General features: G+C 42.5%; 1 protein-coding gene across 3 annotated transcripts in view; it reads left to right on the top strand.

The window, feature by feature from the left end:
* The window catches only part of CSMD3 (CUB and Sushi multiple domains 3), a 922268-nt gene that overhangs the window by 309319 nt on the left and 587899 nt on the right, over nucleotides 1-25050 (top strand). For all 3 annotated transcript variants that reach the window (XM_054984891.1, XM_054984890.1, XM_054984889.1), the window contains exon 5: nucleotides 15213-15420. In XM_054984891.1, the coding sequence (XP_054840866.1) occupies nucleotides 15213-15420 (208 nt within the window). The remainder of the gene's footprint in view (nucleotides 1-15212; nucleotides 15421-25050) is intronic.

Below are 25050 nucleotides of genomic sequence, written 5' to 3'. Positions count from 1 at the left end.
CCCTATCTAGTATTAATATCTTTTTAATTTTTGTAGGTTGCCTTGAGTTCAGGGTTCCATCAGAAATATATCCAATGACATAACAAAAACAGCAGCAATATTCACAGTGTTTCAGCAGTGGCCAGCCATGTAGTATGACCTACGTGGTGAGGACTGGATTTCTCCCAGAATTGCAACTGATCTCTTGATAACTGAGATAAATTTCCCTGGAGAAAATGGGAGCTCCAGAAGGTGGACATTCTAGTGTCCTATCTTGGCTGAGCTCCCTCTTGTCCTAAGGGTCTTCCCTCCACAGTCACAGCCCCAGATCTCCAGAAATTTTCCAAGCCCAAATGAGCAACCTTAGATGAAGGGGATATGGCCTCCACTAGTGACTGAGGGGTGGGGACACACTTGTACTAGCACAAATCACATGAAAATACTGGAGGCAAATAGTGAATAGACCAGCAATGTACAGCACAGCCTAATTTGTTGCCAATATATATTGCCTCCTTGAGTTTCTATTTTTAAAATTCTATAGTTAACCATGTCATTGAATATCAGTGGTATAGGAGAAGGTCAGTCTGGTTAGAATATTGGAGTAGAATCTGAGAGACCAGGTTTGAATCCCTGATCTATCATGGAAGTTCTCTGGGTAGCCTTAGGGCAGTCCCATACTCTTAGCCTAACCTACTTCATAGGATTGTTGTGAGGATAAATTGGAGGAGAGGAGAATCATGTAAACTGCGTTGAGTCCCCATTGGGGAGAAAAGTGGAGTATAAGTGAAGTAAAATAAAAATAGATACTGGAATAAATATGTGCAATCCTGGGCATTACATTTACTTATTTATGTATTTACGTAATTTATATCCTGCCTTTCCCCAATGGAGTCCCTAAACATTCTTCTCTATTTTATCCTCACAATAACTCTGTGAGGTAGGTTAGGCTGAGAGTGTATAAATGGCCCCAAATCACCCAGAAAGATCCCATGCCACAGTGGGGATTTGAACCTGGGTTTCCCAGATCCCAATAACACAATCTAACCACTACACCACACTGGCTATCTGAAGTCTCTTTTTCATTATATCTCTCTTGTTCACACACACACACATGCACACACATACTTCCATCCCTTCCTCCTTCCCTTCCTTAAGGCCCTTGTCTCAAGATAAATTCAGTTATCACTTATGCTATTTGACAAAGCATTTTTTGAATTAATTATTTGCTCAAAGATGATTACCACATTTGTGTGGCATTTTGAAAACAGAAATGACTATCAATCATGAAAGGGTGTAATTAAAGCCTCTTCATAGCACCTAGAGGGATCCATTTTTAATCCATTTTTCAATGTACTAAAATAGACGTAAACCTGCTGCATTGCAATTTTTGGAGGGGAGGGGGGACGGCTTTGCATTTATCAATATAAATTGGTTTACCTGAGGAAAAAAAACAAAACAAAACACATGAAGAAAACAGCTTGAAAAGCAAGAAATTAAATGCCAACTTTTCTCCTGTAATGGTATTATGCCCTCATTTAATCTGTAAGGAACTGGAGACGGCAGATTGCCATATGTTGTATAGGAAAAGCTGCAGGGCCCTCGGATCAAACTGTGCTCAGTCAGAACTGCTGTGAGAGGGAGAAGAGATGAGGGTTCACATGGGCAAATGATATGGCCTTCAGAAATGGGAACGGTGAATGAAACTGTGTGAAGTCTTATTAGGGTTGCCAAGTCTGGCAACCAGTGAGAGACATGGGGGCAGGTAAGTGGAGGGTACACAATGTCAGCTATGTTGGTGACATCACTTCCTGGGAAACTCCACAAGTGAAATAGGGTAGCTCTAGGAATTGCCAGAAACTCCAATCATGGAGTTTCTAACAATGCCTACAACTACCCTAGATCGACATAGTGATGCAGCCGATATTGCTGTTTCAAATTTTTCTCCTGCCACAACTTCAAGCGGTGGTGGGCAAAGTGGGCTGCCGGCAGGAGGCCTCCTGCCATAGTGGGAAGCCTCGCAACACAACAAAAGAAAGCTCACCCCAGGCGGAAAATACTAAAGGCAAATGTACAACTTTCTGCAACTTTCTGCTTTTATGTTACTCCTTAGATATTATGGCCTGATGAAAGACATAATTAGGTCTGAAACGAGAAAAAGAGAATGATCTGGCCGGCTTACGCTCGTTGCCTCAGCTCTCCGTTCCCGCTTACCTTACAGCGGCTCTTACAAGCGTTGGATTGAGACGGCTTGTTGTGTTTGGCCTCAGTGCTTAATTAATTCGCTCCCGCTCATTTTACAGCGGCCTTTTTTTCAAGCGTCGGACCGGGACGTCTTGCTGTTTTTTGCCTCAAGTTGCTTTAATTGGCTTACCTTCAGCGGCTTCTACACGTTTTTGGATCGGGACAGCTTGTTGGACCACGGCAGTTATACACGTCTACTAGGGCCATCGCCCCTTTTTCGTGTAACTGGGGACTATACCAGCTATAGCTATTATTGGCAATAATATTGTACAGTTACTGTCTTTTGGAATTGATTATTGTTCCTTGTATTTTTGTATTACACACTAAACTTGCAGAAAGTTGTACATTTGCCTTTAGTATTTTCCGCCTGGGGTGAGCTTTCTTTTGTTGTGTTGCGTGGCTGTACTGCAGTTAAGCTCTCTACCCCCCCTTGTATTCTTCCATAGTGGGAAGCCTGGCAGCCCTAGGCCTTGTCAACTCAAAGTAATAAGAAACAGGTACAGAACAATGCAAGAACTAAGATCTGGGTGCCATCGCTTGATTTAGGATCTTAGGAGTCAAGCACTGAGGTCTGATTCACATATGCAGTATGTGCATATGTGAATCATGCAAAAGGAGAAGAACACAGTGGGTGTTCTTGCTGTGCTTCTTACTGTGCTGGTTTTCTATTTGACTGGAGGTTTTAGCAGGTGAACATCCTAAATTATATTAAAAAATGCAGTCTGCAGTGATGCAGTCTATTCTACCACCTCAGGTCTCTGCCACTTCATTCCACTGGATTCCCCTATTGTCTATATCATGGCCATTGGCTGAATGAAAGCAGAACATGCACAACTGAGTAGAGTTACCAGCTTCTAAGTGGAGACAGAAGTTGTCCCAGAATTACAACTGATCTCTAGACTAGAGATGGGCACGAACCGGAAAAAAAATGAACCATGCGGTTCATGGTTCGTCAAATTTCATGAATAATGAACCACGGACTTTCACGAACCTGCCCCTGGTTCGCAAACCAGTTCGTTTGGTTCATGAAAACGTCACATCCGCGTCAGAAAATAATCACTTCTGGATCAGCAGAACGTCACTTCCGGGACAGAAGAAGGTCACTTCCAGGTCGGCAGAAGGTCTGCAGGAAGTCCATCCCCTGTTGCCTAATAATCTGTTTGATTGGCACCAGGCTGTCTGCAGTCACAAACCAAAAAATGAACCAAATGAACCAGCCTAAAGTTCATGGCGGTTCGTCAGAAATGGGATCTGACGAGCTGCAGTTCATGAACCATGAACCAGCCTGGTTCGTGCTTAATTTTGGTTCGTATTTCGGTTCATGCCCATCTCTACGCTAGACTTCGAGGACCATAGCCCCTGGCGGAAGTGGCAGTTTCAGAGATAAGACTCTGTGGCATCACATCCTCATTGAACTTCCATCTGGTCCCCAAACTCAGCCCTCCCCAGGAACCGCCTCCAAATCTCCAGGAGTTTCCCAAGCCAAAGTTGGCAATACTAAAGCCAGGGCATTTGGAGCTGAGCTTATAGGGTCCTCAATGTCTCTGGCCAAATCTCATGCCATTGCTTGACATAAAGCTCCCAGCTTTGGTAGGTAAAGTGCTGCTGAAGGAGAAATAAACTATTCTCCTTTTATGGATTGACTGACCAGAAATCTGCCAGCATGTGAATTTGAAATTCTCCCATGTTATTTATGATCATGTACAGAACAGGTAGGTAAACACTTCTTAACTACCCTTGTAGTGAGCATAGCTGATTACTTAAAGGGTGATGATTTGCTGTCAATAATCTGTGTTCAGTGAATTGGAGTGAGCTGGCAATGTTGATACAAAGGCAAAATAAGAAAGAGAAATTGCCACTGGTAGTTGTTAGATGCAACTTTCCCCTTTTTTTTTCTCCGTAGACTGCACTCACTTTCCCCCCAGTGTCTGTGATGGTTTCTTATGCATCCAATATTCTCTTGCCCTCATTCTTTCATTCTGGTAATGGGGTCTTTTCCCAGTCCAAAACCTGATGTATTGCACTCATTTCCATACTGTCAAGATGGTAAAGAATGCCACCATTTTGTATGCAGAGCGCTTTGCACAGAGTTATTGTTAGTAGCTGGCACGAAGGGAACATAGAGGGTGAGCTACCTAACAGAGAATGAGGATTTGTGATTTGGGGAACTGTTTCTCTCTCTCTCTCTCTCTCTCTCTCTCTCTCTCTCTCTCTCTTTGAGAAATGTTTTGCCTGGCCCTAATTGCATTATGTGCCCTTTACAACTGGTATAATAAATTACGCTTTATCATTACTCACCAAATCCAATTTGCAGTGATAAATCATTACAACACTGTAGCGGAGGGCACACATGATTTAATCAATCTATATCTTAAAGAAAGGAAATGTGATTTTTATAGACAAATGATTTAAAGCAGGAAGGTCTTGTATTCACTTTTAAATTAAACAGGTTGAAAGTCTGGTTTGCAAAGATGACAATGCAGTGGTACGTTATAGTGCCTAAATGAAAATATATACTGAAAATCTGGGATGCTGAGAACTTTGATGTGAACATGATTACCAGGATGAGTGCCCTTGATGAGTGTTGTTTTCAGTATTTAACTGAAATGCCATGCTGGGTAGATTTGTGCCTGTGCATTAGTTGCTTAGGTTCTCACTCCACAATTCAGGGCCAGGTTTTTTTTTGGGGGGGGGGGTGCCCACTACTATGCTCCCCTTCCTGCGGTCCTACCCATGTGCTCCCACTTGCCTGTGTGTCTTTCCTTTGCCCACTTGCAAGCTGTTCCTCCTGCAGTTACAGCTACACACACTGCCTGCACTCCCTTTCCCAAATGGTGCTGGGTGCAGCTAGGAGAGCCCCTGTGATGGACAACAGGAATGCTGATGCTTTGTGTACCACCCACATGCCCTTCTCCAGCAGCGCTAGGCAGCGGATGCAGCTGGGGGCAGAGGTGACAAGGCATTCACAAGTGGGCAGTGGAGGGGGTGAGTGCAAGCATCAGAGGAGGGGTGTGAGTAGAGGGTCAGAAGCAGCGAGCCCCACCAGAAACCACAGACCCTGGCAGCTTCCCCACCTCACCATGTGCTGATGCGAGCCCTGCCATGACTCATGGAGAGCCACATGAGCAACTATCAGTCACCAAAAAGAAACCCATGTTTACTGTATACCCTGTGTTCTGCCCTACCAAACACACTCATACGATAATATAGGATATAACTATTAAGTATGCAACTGTAACTTTTTAAATTACCAGAGTAACTTGGTGTGTGTACGGTTGCTGCTCATTACAGTTGAAGCTTAGCCAGACCTTGAAAGTGTGAAATATGGGGCAGGGTATCCCTCTCTGCCTTCTCGCTCTCTTCCCAGCATGAAGAACAGCAGCTCAGGTAATAGCTTGAGATTGCCAAGGTGCCCAGAGGAGGACCAGCTGGCTATGGAGAAAGGAGAGTAAAACCACCACCACCAGACTATGGCTGGCTTGCTGTTTTCCTAGGTGGCTGCCATGGTGGTTTTGCCCTGTCTTCTCTGTAGTCAGCTTGCTGTCTTCCCAGAAGTTGCCTGTTTGATAGGTCTTCTGGTTTTCAGGTGGTTCCCTCCTTAAGAGAGCCACTGCTAGAAGGACTGGAGGACAGGTAAGCAGTGGCTGCTTCCACACACGTTGAATAATCCACTTTCAATACTCTTTAGTGAACATTTGGAACTGCTTTTCCATGTATGGAACAAAAAATCCACTTCCAAAGGATTGCTAAAGTGCATTGAAAATGCATTATTCAACGTGTCTGGAAATGGTCAGTGAGCCTCTCTGAGCTGTGGGTCTCATTCCACGGATAGAATGTCCAGCACCACCCCTGTCTTCTCTCCAGTCTCTGTGGCCTCAGTAAGCTACGTGGAAAACTTCACATTATTCCTATTGAGGGAATGTATTAAGGTTATATTGTCGAAGGCTTTCACGGCCGGAGAACGATGGTTGTTGTGGGTTTTCCGGGCTGTATTGCCGTGGTCTTGGCATTGTAGTTCCTGACACTGAGAGATCTCTGAGCAGAACCACAAGTGACAAAAGGCACAGATTGGACACTTGTCAGCTTCCCTCAAGTTTTGATGGGAAATGTAGGCAGCTTGGTGGAATGTTGGACAAGTGACAGTTGAAAAGGCGATTGAACAGCAGTCAGAGAGCGAAGCTGCGAGACCAGGATGCCTACATTTCCCATCAAAACTTGAGGGAAGCAGACAAGTGTCCAATCTGTGCCTTTTGTCACTTGTGGTTCTGCTCTCTGTCTTTTGGTGCTACACCTCTGAAGATGCCAGCCACAGCTGCTGGCGAAACGTCAGGAACTACAATGCCAAGACCACGGCAATACAGCCCAGAAAATCCACAACAACCATTGTATTAAGGTTGTTTTGGAGTCCTGAAAAAGGGAATGTCCACTGCTGACTGTCCTAGAACATGGGAAGGGTGCCATAAGTAGTGTGGCTCCTGAGCCACTGAGTAAGCATCATTGTTCTGGGGTAATGCCCTCCCCAAGTTAAAATACATAAAATACATAAAATAAAATTAGAGCTGCTCTTTGTCATAACACAACAGGTTGTATAGGGAATTAACATTCAGCTGATTTTCCTGTTCGTTTTCACTGTGGGCAATACAAGGCATATTGTGTTATGACAAGCCCCAAGACCCATCTCTTTTGAGTGTGTTCGTTTTAAAGCTTTTTTTTTTTTTTGGCAAACCTGTGGTAGACAAAAACTGCAATTCCCACAAGGCAATGCAAGAATAGACGTGTGCAAATTGAATCAGACAGATCGGGAGCACTGCATAGACATTAAGTGACTGCTTTAAGGCTCACTGGTCACTTAAGTAGAAAGTCTCATTTCAAAATGTCAAACTTTTTTTTTCCTATTAACAATGTGCTTTTTTAATAATTGGTCGTGGTGGCAGCAGACAGAATGGCAGAGAGGAGAAATCTGTGGCAAAGCAACATGTATTCATATATGTTTGGTTATCCTTTTTTATGCAATGGAACATCTTCATTCTGTTAAGACACAACCAAGCAGTATTTCAAATGTCAACTCTGATTGCTGGATACAGGCTGAGCCAGTGGCTGATCAGTCATCCCTTTTCAAACTTCAGTAAGCCAAGTGGAAAACTTCACATTACTCCTATTGAGGGGATGCATTCAAGGTTTTTCTGACTGTTTTGGAATCCTGAAAACAGGAATAAACTTCTTTCCATCAGTCAGCAGTATAAGCAGCTGGGTATCTAGGGCTCTGTGCACTTTAAAAAGGAGGAGCTGCCATGCACTTGACACATCTTCATCCTTGACCCCAGAAGTACCTAGTTTTAAAAAGCAGCAGTACTTCATTTATTCTGGCTGTGGCTACTTTGCCCTAAGAAGGAAAGGGACGAAGAGTTATTGAAGAACTAATGTTGCATCACAGAATGAGATGATATGTGGTGGCAAGTAGACATGGGCACGAACCAAAAAAAACCCCCAAACCATGAGGTTCGTGGTTCGTGGGTTTCCACGAACCAGGAACCACAAACTCCCACGAACTGGGGCAAGTTCCCAAAACAGTTTGTGGTTCGTGAGGTTGCCCTTTCCAGCCACTTAGCAGCAGGGGAAGGGGCATTTAATTGTTTAATGGGCCCTTTCCTGCCGCTTGCAAGTGGCAGGTCCCTTTAAACTATCAGCTGGCCGGTGGGTGAAATCCCCCCCACCGGCTGCCAGCTGCTAGTTTAAAGGGACCTGCCACTTGCAAGTGGCAGGGCCCTTTAAATGGCCCAACCCCCATAAACCCCAGCCTCACCCCCCACCCCAGCCCTCAGCACCGTTCCTTCTTCATCTACCTAGTCTGTTGCTGGATTGAAATCATGGTGATAGTTTAGAATTTTCAAGATCTAAATTGTCTGGGCCAAAGATATTTAAAGGACTTTCTCCTCTGGTACAATGAGGGTGGGCCCTGATTTCCTCAGGTATTCTTGATTTTTGGTAAAAGTTGTAAAAACGTGGTTGTTCACAAAAGCATTTGGTGTAGGCTGAATTTTGGCTGTTTAATTCTGTTACGCTACTGTTCCTTGCTGTCTAGATTTCTCCTGTTTTGTTGAATTGACATTGTTATCTGCCTTAACAGGCCCTAGGGTTGCCAGCCCCCCAATGGAGGCAGGGGATCCCATGGTCCCAGCCTCCCCCCCTCACATGGCTGGTGGGGAAAAGGCACGGAATGGTCTTCCTGGTGCATGCTTCTAACATGATGACATCACACCTCCCCTCCAGCCAGGAGGGTAAGGGGACCTGGGGCCCTTTTTGACAGAAGGCATGATAAACCTGTTCTTCAATAAAGTAAATGTTTATATGGTCCCACCTATTTGCCAGACCTAAGTCAATTACTTTTCCTATCTCCTCTTCACTCCTCCCCAAGAAACAAATAACCTGGCTTCCTACTTTGTAGTTCCCAAACAAGCAGGGAATTACTCCTCTCAAATAAATACAATAACCAAAAATGAACATCAGCAATAAACAAAATAAGCAGAGCTTTTGAAATGAAAATAGCCAATTAATACTCATATTTTGAGGGAATGGTTCAAATGTATCTGTGCAAACATTTATATTTAAATGCATGTGCATATGTTTTGTTGAGCTTTGTTTAAATTACATAGAGAATTTTCTTTCCCCTCTAATATTGCATAGTGTATTGCAATACTCTGTTTTATATCTTTCGTTTTGAATGTACATAGACATGAACTTTTGTAGACAAAAGTGGACCCGGTCTGATAAATTTTTGGCTGAAGGGGGAAAAAAACCTGCTGACCCAGCAATCACTGTAATTTGGTTGAGAGAAAGTCTATCCTGAATAAGTCAAGTCCTATTCATAGCTTCTGGGAGAAGTGATAATCAGAAATCTCATTCTGGAGGGCTCCATTTTAAGCTCCCTGCATAATTGCCCTCCCACAGAAATGAAAGGAGACTGAACTCTTGAAAGCGTTTCGTTATATGAGTCTCTTTATCTGAAGATAAAAGTCAGGCTTCTTTAACAATAATACCTAACATTATTTGATTAAGAAGACTTCCAGGGTGCTGCTGGAAATTTGCTCTGTGCCTTTTTTTTGTGTGTGTTTCAAGTTACGTGCATATTTTCTTACTTAAGCAATCATCTACACTACAGAATTTAGAATTCTCTTTTCTTTTTTTTTCAGTTTGAAATTATATTGCTTTTTTATTGTGCGTTCTATGCTGTAGTGTGATATAATGGCAGCACGGAACATCCCAATGCAAAGTTGCTCCAGCCAAAGTCCACTGAAATCAACAGATTGGAGTAACTTTCCATAGGACTGTACTAAGGCAGATCCAGGGCTTTCTTTCAGGGGGAACGGAGTTCCGGAACCTCTTGAAAATGGTCATATGGCTGGTGGCCCCGCCCCCTGATCTCCAGACAGATGGGAGTTTAGATTGCCCAGCACGGAGGGCAATCTAAACTCCCCTCTGTCTGGAGATCAGGGGATGGGGCCACCAGCCATGTGAACATTTTCTCTGAGGGCAACCCCCTGAGTTCCACCACCTCTTTTCCCAGAAAAAAAGCCCTGTGCAGATCTAGGATCAAGTCAGTTCTCTGCCACAAAATTATGATTTTAATTGATTATAATTTTCCTAGACCAAATGCTATTTTTCAGAAAAGAGTTGAAGAATGGGGGACTCCATGTACTGGAAATACAGGGTACATGCAAGGAAAAATGAATAGATTGCTGCATGTGGGGGGAAAAGAAGGAAAAGGGATTTGTAACGACTTAGAATATGAGCCAAACCCATGCTTTTATCCAGGAAATAAAGGGCAAATGTGCAGCCATGTAAGATCACAGCCTAATTGTATGGGATATATTTTAAAAACTGTCACAATCATCTTATAAAGCATGTGTCAAATATTGTAATGAGGTAGTTTTTAACTTAATAATAATAATAATAATAGCTGCCTTTGATTTATATACCGCCCTTCAGAACAACTTAACATCCAGGCCATTTCCAGATGGCTTACCTGAAGCCGCTCCATGCCATAATGTTGTGAATCATGCCGGGGAAAACGTGAAATATCTCATTTTCTCGCATGAGTTTTGCACGAGTTTTGCAAAATTCGTGCGAGAAAACGCAATATTTCGCATTTTCCCTGGCACGATCCACAACATTGTGGCATGGAGCGGCTTCAGGTAAGCCATCTGGAAACGGCCCCAGTCAGAGTGATTTACAAAGTATGTTGTTATTATCCTCATGACAATCACCCTGTGAGGTGGGTGGGGGTGAGAGAGCTCTCGAAGAGCTGTTGGACTGACCCGTGGTCACCCATTTGGCTTCAAGTAGAGGAGTAGGGAATCAAACCTATTTCTCCCGATTAGACTCCCGTTGTTCTTAACGACTACACCAAACTGGCTCTCAGCCCTGTTCACATGTTAATGACATACATCCTGAGTGTACGTGTGTCATTCTATTTGTAAGAAAGAACCAATTAGCATTCCCTTTACCCATAAAACTGGGGACCAGTTTACCAGGATAAATGTGGGGTTAAATCACCCATGCAGCTGTACATTTGTTGAATGTAACATGAGAATTAACATACACTTGATGAAAAATCCAAAGTACACTGAACGTAGATTTTACATGCATTCAGTTAGGGTAGGGATCTGGAAAAGTGCTGCTACACAGATTGCACTGACCAGATCTGCAGATTTTGCTTATTGCAAGTCTAATCAGTGCAGAATCAATTATGTGCCAACATAATGTTTTTCTTTTTAAAAGATACACAATCAGGAATCAATAGAAGGCTTCCCCCCTCCCCAAAACAGAAATGCTGTAGTGGTAAAAGCTTTACATTTTAATTGCAGCTTGTTATGCTTCTCCTGAAAAAGAAATAGAGACTATCCATAAGCATACTGGCAACCCTAAGATACTTGGCCCCATAAACCTCCAGCTAGCAGGAAACCTTGGACAGGTACTAACTGGAAAGATGCCTTAGAGTGTTTGCCAATTAACCCTTCCTATAGGGCTACCTGACCTATTCCTGCTAAACTAGCCGTGGCCTAACCAGCTTTTTAACTGAGCCTATTTACTTCCTATCACCACATACATCACGGAGCAAGCAAAAAATAGGTCCTGAACAGGCTGTCTGCCCTTCACCCCATTGGAATCAGATGCAGAGCAGGCAGCAATGCCTGCCCCCCGCATTCACCCAGTGGCTTGGTAAAAAATGATGGTTTTTTTCCCTTCTAAAACATACCAATGTATTAAAATAATCTATTTAATTCGGAATACACCAAATCGTGTAATTATTCAGTCTTTCTAGATGGTTCTTAATTACTTTTCCTATACATATTTGTATAGGAAATTCTTGGATAGACAAGAAATTCTGTGGCTTAAAGGGGAAAATAACTTCAAAACCACAGTACAGAGAACTGTTGAAGGCTGGTACTTGGTACCCCCAGGAAAGCACAACAGAATAAAAAAAATGCAAATTACAGACCAAGTTATATTTGCATCCCCCTGGATATCTAGTAGGCCTGAGATGCGCCTAAAGTATCTCCTTGGATACCAGACCCTGAGCGTTAGCTATTAATATATTTTTTTCCCCAGATCATAACTAGACATGGGCACAAACAGGAAAAAAATGAACATGGTGTTCGTTGTTCGTTGCCATCCATGAACAACGAACAACAAGCATTGACGAACCTGACCTGTTCATGAACATGTCTGTTGTTCGTTGTTCATGGGGGCCAGCAGGCCCTCCTCCGGCCATCAAGATCCCTACTGCACCACTCCCAGAAATCCTACTTGAGCAGGCAGCAGAAAATGTACCAATAATAAATAATAGCTTGTCCTCAGAGCCTGGCAGCAGCGCTGGAACTTGAAGGGGTAGATCTCTACCGCACCACTCCCAGAAACCTTACCTGAGCAGGCAGCAGGAAAGGTACCAGTAATAAATAATAGCTTGGTCCAGAGCCTGGCAGCAGCCCTGGAACTTGAAGAAGTAGATCCATATCTCACCATACACAAAGAAAATTCAAGCTCCAATGCACTCTCCCTGTCTTTCTCTCAAAATGCCAACAACAACTGTCTCCCTCTCCACTGCCTGCAAAACCAGAGCTGGGAGCCCCCCTCCCCCCTGCTCTTTGCATCCTTGTAACAAATTTGGAGCTCCACACTTAAAAGGAAGACCTGCCTATCAAGCTACATTGGGCTTAGATTGGGGTTTCCGGGGCAACAGCAGGAGTTCAAACAGAGTTCAGGCAGTCTCTGCCTCCAGTTGCCAAGGGAATTGATTGCAGGTGCCAGATAGTCTGGTTTGATGAACAGCAGCCAGCAACGAACGAGGCTTGCAACGACCACCTGTTCGTTTAGAATGGGGCCTCACAAACAGCTTGTTCGCAAATAGCTGATCGGGCTGTTTGTGGCTTTTTTTCGTTCGTATTGCTGTTCGTGCCCATCTCTAGTCCTGACCACTGCCAGACTGGTGGAATCCCCCCAAATACCTGCTCAGCCCCAATTGGCAACCAGCTATTTCCATGATGCACTTATGATGCAAATGCCTGCTGAAGGAGGGGGGCAGCTGGATACATCTTCTACTGTCCTCATTTGGATTAGGTGAGCCACCTCACACTGACGAGTCAGGCCTCATGCCATATTCAAATCATGTGGGCTGAGGCAAATTGGTCCATGTCTCATAGTCTCAGTTTTAGCTGGCCTTTATAGGTATACAATATTTTTGTTGTTACCCGCCCTGGGCCTATTTGCGGGGAGAGTGGGCTAAATAGTGAATAAACTAAAGGTAAAGGTAGTCCCCTGTGCAAGCACCGAGTCATTACTGACCCATGGGGGGACGTGACATCACGACATTTTCTTGGCAGACTTTTTATGGGGTGGTTTGCCATTGCCTTCCCCAGAAAAAACTAAACTAAACTAAACTAAACTAAACTAAACTAAACTAAACTAAACTAAACTAAACTAAACTAAACTAAACTAAACTAAACTAAACTAAACTAAACTAAAGTATATATTTTAAGCACAGCTGCCTTCCTTCAGATATTTGGAAATGGTGAGGCTGAAAATCTGATCCATAAAATAAGAAAAGTCAGCACTGATTGGAAATTCTATCCACAACTATGCTTTGGACAGTTCTCCGTTATAACCTCCCTCTGACCATCACACACACACATTCACGTTTGATCTGGATTTCCAAGGTAGAAGTCCTGGCATCCAGACAGGCTTAAACCCCAGCATCTCACAAAACAGAAATTAAGCCCAATGGCAGCAATATAATTATTTGCATTCAATATATATATATGTATTGCTTTTCTTCTCAATGTTAGGGCCCCAAGCTACTAAACAGCTTTGCGGACCAGGGTCTCAACCCTGAATTAATTATGCAATAAAGCATACATCCAAGAAGGAAGCCCTTTCTATAGCCACCTTTTGAAGTATGTGCTCTGTTTAAAAAAGATCGTTATTAAAATGTCTCTGTTATAAAAGGCAGAAGCATGATAGTGCCTGGGAGATGACATTCAAGATAATAACTGTAAACTATTCACTGGAACGCTAGTAGATTAGAGTATAATATTTAATAGGTGAGGAAGGGTACAGACAAATTGGGTTGACCAAATTTCCATTATAATAGAAATTACTAGGTACAGCCTGCATAGGCTCCCATCTGACCAAGTCCATTTGTCCAACCAGGTGATACTAAAAGGAATGAGAGGGAATGACATTAGTGATGAATTGGTTCCATCCCAATGACTGTAGGAATCTACTGTTTTTCTAAAGAGCCATTGGAAAACATTAAAGCATAGTTGCTCATCACAGGGAACTATATTCCAGTGATCACACATGTATTTCTCATTGATTGAATCATGTGTCTTCAAGAAGCTTTACTTTGGGTAATGTAAGCAAAGTATCCTGTGGAAAAGTAGTTCTCTGTGTGTGTGATCTGCAAAGGCTGTTAGAGATTGCCTTCATGCCAATGGTATGTCTGCATATGTGCGGCCCAAAAACCATTATTTGCAAAATGACTATCCAGGACTTATATACCTTCAATATATTCCAACTGACAGTCTCTGTCTCAATGCCACACAGCAGTCATTCGGACCATCCTACCTTACATGCTAAGTATGTGGGTGAGCAAGTTTTCCATGTGCAATTTTCTGAATTGCAACTGCAAAAAAAAAGAGTCAGCTTTTAAAACTGTGGCCACATTTGCATCCAGTATATACATTCAGTGGCTGCACCTAAGCCTAAGAATCACAGACTTCCGCCAAACTCAATGCAGTGGCACCCATGGGTCAGACCTGTGGACACCACCGCTATTGTAAAGCGATTTAAAAATGCTGAAAGGGCCCAGTCCTGATTGGGTGCACAGCACAGCAGGCTAAGCCCTGTGTCCACAGGGCTTTTCAAGAGCTGAAACAGCTTCCCCCTGCAGCTGTTTGTCATTTGTATTATGCAGCTGCAGATTTGCATTTTTTACTGCAATAGAAAATGTCCCCTCCCCCAAATCCAGGGACCAAGAGGCAAGGTTCTGTCTTAGGGCCAAGCTACAAGTGACGAATGACACTTGAACGGCAAGTGTATTTCTCCCTGTTCACTTGCCCTCCACTCAATCCACTTGCCGTTCAAGTGTCATTTGTCACTTGTAGCTTGGCCCTTATTTGCAGCTTGACCTGCTCTCTGCCATAACGCTGATCTTGTTCGCAAATTAAATTGCATCTCCCAGGTCGTGACTCATGACTTATAAGTTCAGCAATGTCCCAGTGTCTAACTTTTCTAGTAATCTGCTGTCTTTGGCAACCAGTTTCGCAAATTGTAGCTATCTGGTGGCCTGGAACTCTGAAATCTTTTAGGAATACATTTGAGTTATTCATGCATCATTTAAAAATGATTTTAATTGCATAGGAAGAACCATTATTTCTAAAATAAATGTCTGTTTCTTATGTATGGTGTCCCCCCCTTATGTTTCTTTTTAACAGCGGAAGATGCATGTGGAGGCACTATGAGGGGATCCAGTGGCGTCATCTCTAGCCCTAATTTTCCAAACGAGTACCACAATAACGCAGACTGCACGTGGACCATTGTGGCCGAACCGGGAGATACCATTTCACTCATATTTACGGATTTTCAAATGGAAGAGAAATATGATTACTTGGAAATAGAAGGTTCAGAACCACCTACAATATGGTAAGTGGCCAAGTCTTTGTTTGTAAGGCTGTGTGAAATTACTGCTCTCTCAGTGTCATTAATCTTATCAAACTCCCTTTATCTTACGATTCCAACAGATGTTTCATCTGGGATGAAACTTCCAACTTTGTCTTGAATATAATTTTAGATGGAACATAAGGTTAACTTAATGTAGATTATTTTGAGGGAAAAAATGGAGAATCTTCTCAAAATTATTTTAACATCCTTCAAAATCACTTAATCTGAACAGACAACTCCCAAAATAGTCATTTTAGGCAAAATTTAACAACTGTGTTTGTATACCTGTGTGAAGAGAGTTTCGTTGCCCGTGGTGGACTTGTGCAAGTCCTACCTCTTCTCTAGGATCTTTTATAGTATGAATCTTGCTTTCCTCAAATAATTTTCAGTGTGAGTGCTGTTAGTCTGGGTTGGGCATGTGGGTGCAGGCCTTATGAATCGTGGGCATGGGGTGATAATGAATTCTGCCCAGCAATTTGTTGTACTCTATTATGCAAATGCCCTCTTCCTGTGATAGGAAAAACAACAGACTTATAAAACGTAATTAACTGAGAATTACTTCCATCAGTAAGAAACCATCAAGAAGAATTAATTAGATTGACTTTGTCAGTACGTGTTCCTCTGACCCAATAGATCACACATAGAAAATGCTTTTTTAAAAGCTAAAATTCCACCCATTAGGCATGGACAGGGCAACAAGGGAGGGGGGGAGGCTCAGCCCAGATTCCCTCTCCTCTCTCCAAACAGTTCACCATTGCAAATGCACCTAATATTGATATCTCTAAGTGCAGAATCAGAGTCAGGAGTAGAACTTGTAACATATGGCTATGCAGATTGTTCCCCATCTGGGCAGAGGTACTTGTGTGTAAGCCCACTTCCATGTCTCTCATGTCCTTGATAGATCAGTCTGTGTTTTTCAGAATATTCTATGTTGCAAATGTTATTATTGACTGTATTTATTTATACATCAATAACATTCCTGATAAAGAAGCCACGTCCTCCAGTTTGCAGAATCTGAGTAGGTCTGTTAGAGATAGAACGTTTTGGAGGTCTTTCATTCATAGGGTCGCCATAGGTTGGAAACGACTTGACGGCACATAACACACACACAACCTAAACACACAATCAGCAAATTTACGATTTCTGCCCCTGTTGAACTGCAATGGTTGTGCATGGTTTTTAGCTGCTGTGGTCACGGGTCTGAGGGCTGCTCCAAATCAGGATTGTTTGTTCCGTACAAAACATATCCGAGTGGCTTATATTGAGCTAAAACATTTTTAGTTGCTTATATTTTCAAAATGCAGTAATGAAAGTCCTGATTCTTTGCACGTGAGTGCATTTTAGAGAGATGAGGTGCTAAAACCTCATACGTGGGCATTTCAGAAATTCACAACATGTATAATTTGTGTAAAAAAGAAAAAAAGCCTAACCCGAAGAAGCTCAGGGTTGGATATTCTGTTTTTCTTTTCTTGCTATCCATCAGTGCTAATGCTTCAAAGCCTTATAACATGTCAGTAGTTTGCCATGAGCTCAAGAACCACAATTACCTTGTCTTGATTCTGAGCCTCAGCTTCCAATCACCATCCTGGTGAGAAGATGGCAGAGGCTGGGACTCCATTTTTCAAAATATGGTTGTCTGGTGTTACATCATTTTCTCCTGCAAATATTATTCAGCTTTGGGTGGCATTGGCTTCACTTAGCTGGGGAGTGGCTGTGGGTCAGTAGAACACGTACCTTTCAAGCAGAAGGCCCTAGGTTCAGTCCCTGACATCTCCAGGTAAAAATATCAGGTTGCAGATGATATGAAAGACCCTGGAAAGCCACTGCCAATACTAACCTTGATGGAGAATTTGTCTGATTCAGTATCAGGCAGCATCATGTGTCCATGTGGTCATTCTCTCTTCCATCCCAAAGTATGTTGGATTCTCTCATCTGCAGTTGGCAGAGATAGGCTTTCAATACACCCTCAGTTTTTCAGGGTGCCACACTGGAGTAAAATCTAATTAATTGCCCCAGAGAATTCAGGGTGATTTACATTTGGTCAATAATCTCATTGTCTGATTCAGGTATTTTACATAAATTGTTAATCTGTACATAGCCAGTCATAATGTCAACATTATACCAGAATTTTCAAATGTTAGCCACAAAACTTCATTACTGAAGATCCATATTAGTTTCTGTATAAAAGGTATCTCTAGGGCCTTTTGCAATGTGAGGAGTATTGGCTATTAGTCAGGCTTGTTATTTTTCAGTGGAGTTAAGCCAATTATACTAGTAAAACACAGATGATTTGCATTATAAGAAACTCAAAATCAGTTCTTGGAAAACTGCTCAAACTACTACGCAAAAATAACAGAGGACTAAACCATACCCCAAAAAGGAAAGGGCAATAGATTAATAGTAGAGTTCACATATATGCATATTGTTCCACATCCAGTCTTTTGGATCTCCTTTTAAAGAGGAGTTTCTAGAGGCAGACCTGCCTATCCTTTTGGCAAGCTATTGGGGAGGAGCTGTGGCTCAGTGGTGAAACATCTGCTTGGTATACAGAAGGTCCCAGGTTCAGTTCCATGGTACCTATAGTTAAAATGATCAGGTAGTATGTCATATGAAACTCCACGAGACCTTGGAGACCCTCTGCTAGTCAGAGATCCAGAGGAGTTAGCTGTGTTAGTCTGTAGTAGCAAAATCAAAAAGAGTCCAGTAGCACCTTTAAGACTAACCAACTTTATTGTAGCATAAGCTTTTGAGAATAACAGTTCTCTTTGTCAGATGCATGGAGGGCAAGAAGAAACCGGTCAGATATAGAGGAGGAGAGGGGGGGGGGCGGAGTAGATTCAAACAGCTGCTTCTGATATGGAGATCAGTTTGCTTCTGTTAAGGAAATCAGTTACTTCTGATAATGAGACAACCATTCATAGTCCCTATTCAGTCCCAGCCTAACTGAGTCAAATTTACATATGAATTCCAATTCAGCAGCTTCCCGTTGGATTTTGTTTTTGAAAGGTTTCTGTTGAACTACAGTAACCTTTAAGTCTTTGATAGAATGTCCTGGTAGATTGAAGTGTTCTCCCACTGGTTTCTGGATGTTGCCATTTCTACCCTTATATCTACCCAGGGAATACAATTACAGGACCCAATGGCATCAACTACACTGTCTCTGGCTCTTACAGCTGCTCATCCTCCAATGTGATATATGCCCTCATATGCCAACAATGTCCATCTGCTCTGTACATTGGACAAACCAGCCAACCTCTACGCAAAAGAATAAATGGACACAAATCTGACATTAGAAATGGCAACATCCAGAAACCAGTGGGAGAACATTCCCAAGGCCCTCAGCCTTTCCTCGTAGGGTTCAGTCTCCAGACCCCTGATCATCCTTGTCGCTCTCCTCTGCACCCGTTCGATTTTGGCCACATCCTTTTTGAAGTGAGGCCTCCAGAACTGCACACAATACTCCAGGTGTGGCCTGACCAAGGCAGCATAGAGAGGGGCTATGACCTCCTGCGATTTCGATGCTATGGCCCCTTTGATACAACCCAAGATTGAATTAGCCTTTTTTGCCACCGCATCACACTGACTGCTCATGTTTAGTTTACAGTCCACTCTTATCCCAAGATCTCTTTTGCATACAGTACTACCCAGAAGTGTATCTCCCATCCAGTATTTGTGCTTCACATTTTTGTGGCCCAGATGTAGTACAATGCACTTATCTATGTTGAATTGCATCCTGTTCACAACCACCCACTTCTCCAGAGTATTCAGGTCTTGTTGAATTTTAACTCTATCTTCTTGGGTGTTTGCCATTCCTCCCAATTTGGTATCATCAGCAAATTTAATGAGTAGCCCATTTACCCGTTCATCCAGATCATTGGTAAAAATATTGAAAAGTACTGAGCTCAAAACCAAGCCCTGTGGCATGCCACAGGATACCTCCCTCCAATCTGATGAAATGCCATTGACCACTACTCTTTGGGTGCGGTCCTCTAACCAGTTCCCTATCCACTGAACTGTCCTATAGTCCAGTCTGCAGTCGTGGGGAACCCCATTAGAATGTCATGGGGAACCTTATCAAAAGCTTTGCTAAAATCCAGGTAAATCACATCAACAGAGTTCTCAAGATCCCATAAGCTTGTCACTCGATCAAAGAAGGAAACCAGGTTGGTCTGACAAGATCTGTTGGGGACAAAACCATGTTGACTTCCCCAGATCACTTCACTGTGGGACATGTACAAGCTGATCGCTGTGGAACATGTACAAGCTATCACTCAATTTTGTCATCAGCCAACAGTGACCATTCATGTATGACTAGATCCAGAAATTTATGGACCTGTGCTATGAAATCTAGTGAATTCTTTTGAATGGCTCCTAAATAAACAGGATATGAACTGTGCGCACATTGTATATTCCAGGATTTAACGCATTACCTTAGTTACAAGTGGTATCCTGAGGATACTTAATTTTTGTTATATGGGTTGGAAACCAGGGTAGGAATCAAAGGGACAGCATGCCACTTGTTTCAGACCTTTTATCCAGATGGACAGAAAGAGATTCTCTTGGGGATACTGAAACAGTGATTTAGGATCTGACTTGTGACTACCCCAAGGTAGAGTATTTTAATCTTTATTATTTTAATATTTATCAGTATGTTGATGGCACATGAATCTCTATAGTGTTAATTAAGGTTGCAGTTCTAGGGCAGTTCCCTGGTAGTGCGCCTGATTGAGTAACATGAGACTTACTTCTGAACAGACTTGCTTAGGAGTGTTCCCTAAAGCAGTGACTGAAAGTTGTTATCAAATGGCTGAGATAAAACTTGAACTTAATCCAGTCAAGACACAAGGGATGTTGATTGATGAGGCGATGGGACACCTATTCCCAAACCTATTCCCCATCCTTTCCCCCCCACTGGCTGGGTGAGTGGTGGTGGGAGCAGGGGATCCCCCACCCCCACTGGGGGTCCTGGGATCCCTACAATATAGACCCAGGAGGCCCAGCAGTTTAGAATGTTGCTTGAGATCGCTGCTCTAACACTGCTTCTGATTAGCTCCAGAAAATCTCACAAGATCTGGGCAATAGATGCATAGATACAAAGTAATAAGTTTCTATATATGTCATCAGGCATGATCTTCATCCTTTTCCATGTTAAGAAGGATCGCAGCCTAGGGCCCTGTAAGTGTACTTTTCCTCCCAGGGTTTCCAAGTGTCTGATTTCCCCCTGGACAGTCCAGTTTTTTCTTGGACTGTCAGGGGGAAATGGGGTTAAAATACTGGACATCTTGAACAGTCTGTGGGGGTGGAGCAGCTTGCTGCTGGTGTGCATGAGCTGGCAGTACAGCCAGCAGACCTTCCTCTGCCACCTCTGCCTCCTTCCCCTCCTCCCTGCTTCCAGCACTGGAGAAATGGCCAGCTAACACACCTATCCTCTTGAGCGCTGGGATACTGGCTGACCCACTTGCCTGCCTGGTCTCCTGAGTGCCGGGGGAGTGGCCAGGGATGATGTCACTTCTGGAGGTGACATCATCACACTGGGCCTGGGAGCCCCGGAAAGAAGTCAGATTAGGTAGGTCTGGCAATCCTAACCACCCAGATGGGGGGGAGCAGGAAACTGCCATCTCTACCAGTTTTTAGAAAGAGATGTAAGGCAGCCTTGTTTGAGATGCATTCCAGTGATGGTCGAGGGTTTTTTGATAGTGTTCATGAGGGTTTGTCTGTGATGAATTTATATCCCAAGCAGTGGTTGACGTAATTACTGGTAATTTTTAATGTTTTTGAGGTTTTTAATGTAATTTAATGTCTATTTGTATATCTGTCATAAGGTTTTTGATGTAATTTAATGTCTATTTGTATATCTGTCATAAGCCATCTTGCACCCTTCAGGGGAAAGGAAATGTATTCCTATTTTAAATAAAATAAGTTAATTACCTGTAGTGAATAGCAGCAGTTTTCTCTGATTTTTCAAGATGTTAAATTGTTGAGCTCTATCAATTGCATTATTATTTTAACTTCTAAATGTATTATTTGGGTACTAAAACTAACATTGTTAATTAGTCAGATTACTAAACCTTCATTGTGTCTTTTATACAGCAGTTCTTGTAGTTAATTTTTCCAGTTGAAAATATATATATATATATATATATGTGCTTCATTTTTGGTTTTGTTCATTTTTCTCCCCTCTTGGATGCAAGAAACTTCATGACAAAACAGAGTAAACATATAAAGATGGAAATGCTGTCATTACCTAAGTGCAAACTATGAAATAAAGTACAACATTAAAATGCTAATTTAATAATTGCTAATTTCGAACAGCAGATTGAAGGAGCAGGCATTCCTGAGCCTGTCATTCATATTGTGGAATTAGATTGATGTACTTGGTTATGCAAAAGCACCTCTCCATATGCTAGGAAAAAAATAGATCTACAAAACTTAATTAGCAGAGATTTGTTAATTAGATTTATTATGTTAATACTTTTTATCCCTTTAGAATAGTATTGAGGTTCAGCTCCTAATAGCTGCGCTGATTATATCTTCACAGAATTCTCTATATCAAAGGCTAAACCCAGGATCCTCTCATGTTATCTTACTTTAGGAGACAGTTGGAACTTATCTTCTAAAATCCTATTAAAACTAGAAGGAAGGTTATAGAGTTTTGTCCAGAAAGTAATGCTCTTGAGTCTCTTTCTTAAGCTTCATTTAGCTGCTGCCTTAAAAGAGAGTTTTGCCGTGCCATCCCTGTGTGCTTAAATATCTAAGACCATCCTACTTCAAATAATGTAGATAAAGCTTTGGGTAATAAGTTGAAAGCTGGAGTGAATGCTTTACAGAACCTCAGCATTCTTGGTTGATTTCTTGCAGTGCAGTCCTAAACAGAGTTATGCTCTTCTAAGTCCTTTGACTTCAGTGGACATAGAAGGGCACAACTTTGCTTAGGTTTAAGCTGATAGAAACAGTGCAGTGGTTAAGAACAATATGACTTTAATCTGGAAAATCGGGTTTGATTCCCTACTCTTCCATTTGAAGCCAGCTGGGTGGCCTTGGGTCAGTCACAGCTCTTTCAGAGCTGTCTCAGCCCCACCCACCTCACAAGATGATTGTTGTTGTGGGGATAATAATAACATACTTTGTAAACCACTCTGAGTGGGCATTAAGTTGTCTTGAAGGGTGGTATATAAATCGAATGTTATTATTACTATTATTGCTATTATTGCTATTATTGTTGTTGTTGTTGTTGTTGTTGTTGTTATAAAATCCTGATTCAAGATATCATCATCAATATGTCATTTACTGCTGTTCTGCCTTGGTCCCATCCAGTGTGGACTTGTAGTGCTCCTGAAATTTTAGATTCTCCCAATCTGTGCTCCTGACCAGCCAAGATAGAATGGAATCATTCTAAGAATTACATCACATGGAAGGGCAGTTAATCTGTAGGCCATGTCCTCATCATGTTTCTTGTGCAAGAACAATACTTGTGATGTGCAGGAACAATACTAATCTTTTTTGGACTGTGTGTACACTGCATACACATTCAACAGGATACCAAGACCAACAGTAAATTTCACAGGATGTACAGAGAATGTGCACATCGTCTTCCACCATCTACCAAAAAAGGATAGAGTCCACACTATCCATGCAGTATAGAGACACACATTGTTTTTATAATCCGTGAACCTAAAATGTGCCATGTCAGTTTCTCTACAATGTACCTGATTCTTTAACTCAATATCACACTATTCTGCTTTAGTTCATTGATTTGATTCGGTAAAAGACAGTTAATAATGACCCATGCACCAGAAAGTCTATGACTCATAAAACAGTTTGCAAACTAGAAGCAGATTGCTAGAATGGTTAGAGAAAGATAGAACCCTGGTATTTAAAAGCCTGGTCAAAAATAAATGTTGTGGCCTGATCCTAAAAGAGAGTCAGGTAGGTGTAAGGTAGGGTCCACTTACACTCCTGGCAGGAAGGGGGGGCGGGACCTGAGACTTACCTTGTGCTTTCTGCTTTCTCTCTCTCCTGGTGTCATTGTGCTGGCCAGAATTACCCTTGCACTTTGCACAGGGCTAATTCTGGCCCATTTGGGTCCAAAATTGGCCCTAGTGAAGCATGGAAGCATGCCTGCAGCCAACACAATGGCATCACTTCAGGAAATGATGTCATCACACACACTCTGGGAGCTCATGCACCACTCATGTCTCCGGGGCACCTGTCAGTGGCAGGCAACCTCTGGGAGGCTTGCCACCTCCTGTCAATTGCTGGCAAATCGACAGGGAATGGAGAAAATCCCTTTGCAGATAGGGAAACAGAGAACAGGGGTTGTGAAGAGGAACTTAACTTGTGGGCTGAATAGCACAGTGGTATTCTGCCCCCAAACTGTTTAGGTCTTTAAATCTAAGCAGCCACACTTTGAATTGAATTAACTCACAAAAATAGGCAAGTGGTACAATCCTGGCAGACAAACCCCTGGCAAATCTTGGCTGCTGGACCAATTGAAGCTTCTGGACAGTTTTCGACAGTTTTCATAACATGTAAAACATGTTATGATAATGTAGCCTGGATGTTGTCAGAGCATGGATCACTATGGTCTGATCTGGCTGTTTGAGGAATGGCTGTAGCAGATGTATCAGCTGAAGCTAATAAAAAGACACTGTGAGCCAAGCTACAAGTGACGCCTGACACAGGTTGGACACTTGTCAGCTTCCCTCAAGTTTTGATGGGAAATGTAGGCATCCTGGTCTTGCAGCTGTAATGGAGAGCCAAGCTGTAAAACCAGGATGCCTACATTTCCCATCAAAACTTGAGGTAAGCTGACAAGTGTCCAACCTGTGTCAGGCGTCACTTGTAGCTTGGCTCTGTGTTTCACAGAGGAGACCTGAGTCTCCAACTGCAGGCCAGGATCCAGCAGCAGCACTCCCAAGCTAGGGACCAGCTCATTCAGGGGAAGCACAACTCCTTCTGGGACTGGCTGATGAAGTCCTGGACTTGCTTATTTGGCTGACAGTGTCTACGCAGCCTGCTTAAAATGTTGCATATAAATAATGAAAGATTAATCTATTTTAAATCTGTAGTATAACTAATCCTTTTAAAATATTATTATTAAGTCTTAACAGCACCTCATACACTTCATTCATAAAGCTCTGTAGGCAACCGTGAGAGGACAAAATAGGATTTTTGTTTAGTTCTGCATTTATCACCTCTATTATCTCCAATGTTGTAATGAAAGCAAACAGGAATACATGCAAAAGCTCTCATGCCATTAATCTTTTCATTCATCATGGCTCATCAAATGAATTTCCTCCGTATACTGATCAGTCTGACTACTTCCCAAGGCTCTATAACAGCAGTCTCTTTGTAATGCTATTTATCACTATTGATCTGCAGAAATAAGCTCTTCTTTTCTGTTAGGGAGGAGTGGATTTCCCTTGTGCCATGTCCTCATTGTTTCACTTTGCACTGCATTCCTTCGCTTTTTCGTTTGGATTTAAGCAGGAGATATTTTGCCGCTCCAAGCCAAGCACCCTCCTCCTGTGTCCATTGCACACTTGACTCTCAGATGAGTAGAGAGCTATACTAGCTTCTCAGTTACTGTGAGTTCTTGGGGCAATAACTTCT

Source organism: Eublepharis macularius, chromosome 7 (assembly GCF_028583425.1).
Source record: "Eublepharis macularius isolate TG4126 chromosome 7, MPM_Emac_v1.0, whole genome shotgun sequence".
Taxonomy (NCBI): domain Eukaryota; kingdom Metazoa; phylum Chordata; class Lepidosauria; order Squamata; family Eublepharidae; genus Eublepharis; species Eublepharis macularius.
This window is presented reverse-complemented; position numbering and strand designations above follow the sequence as displayed.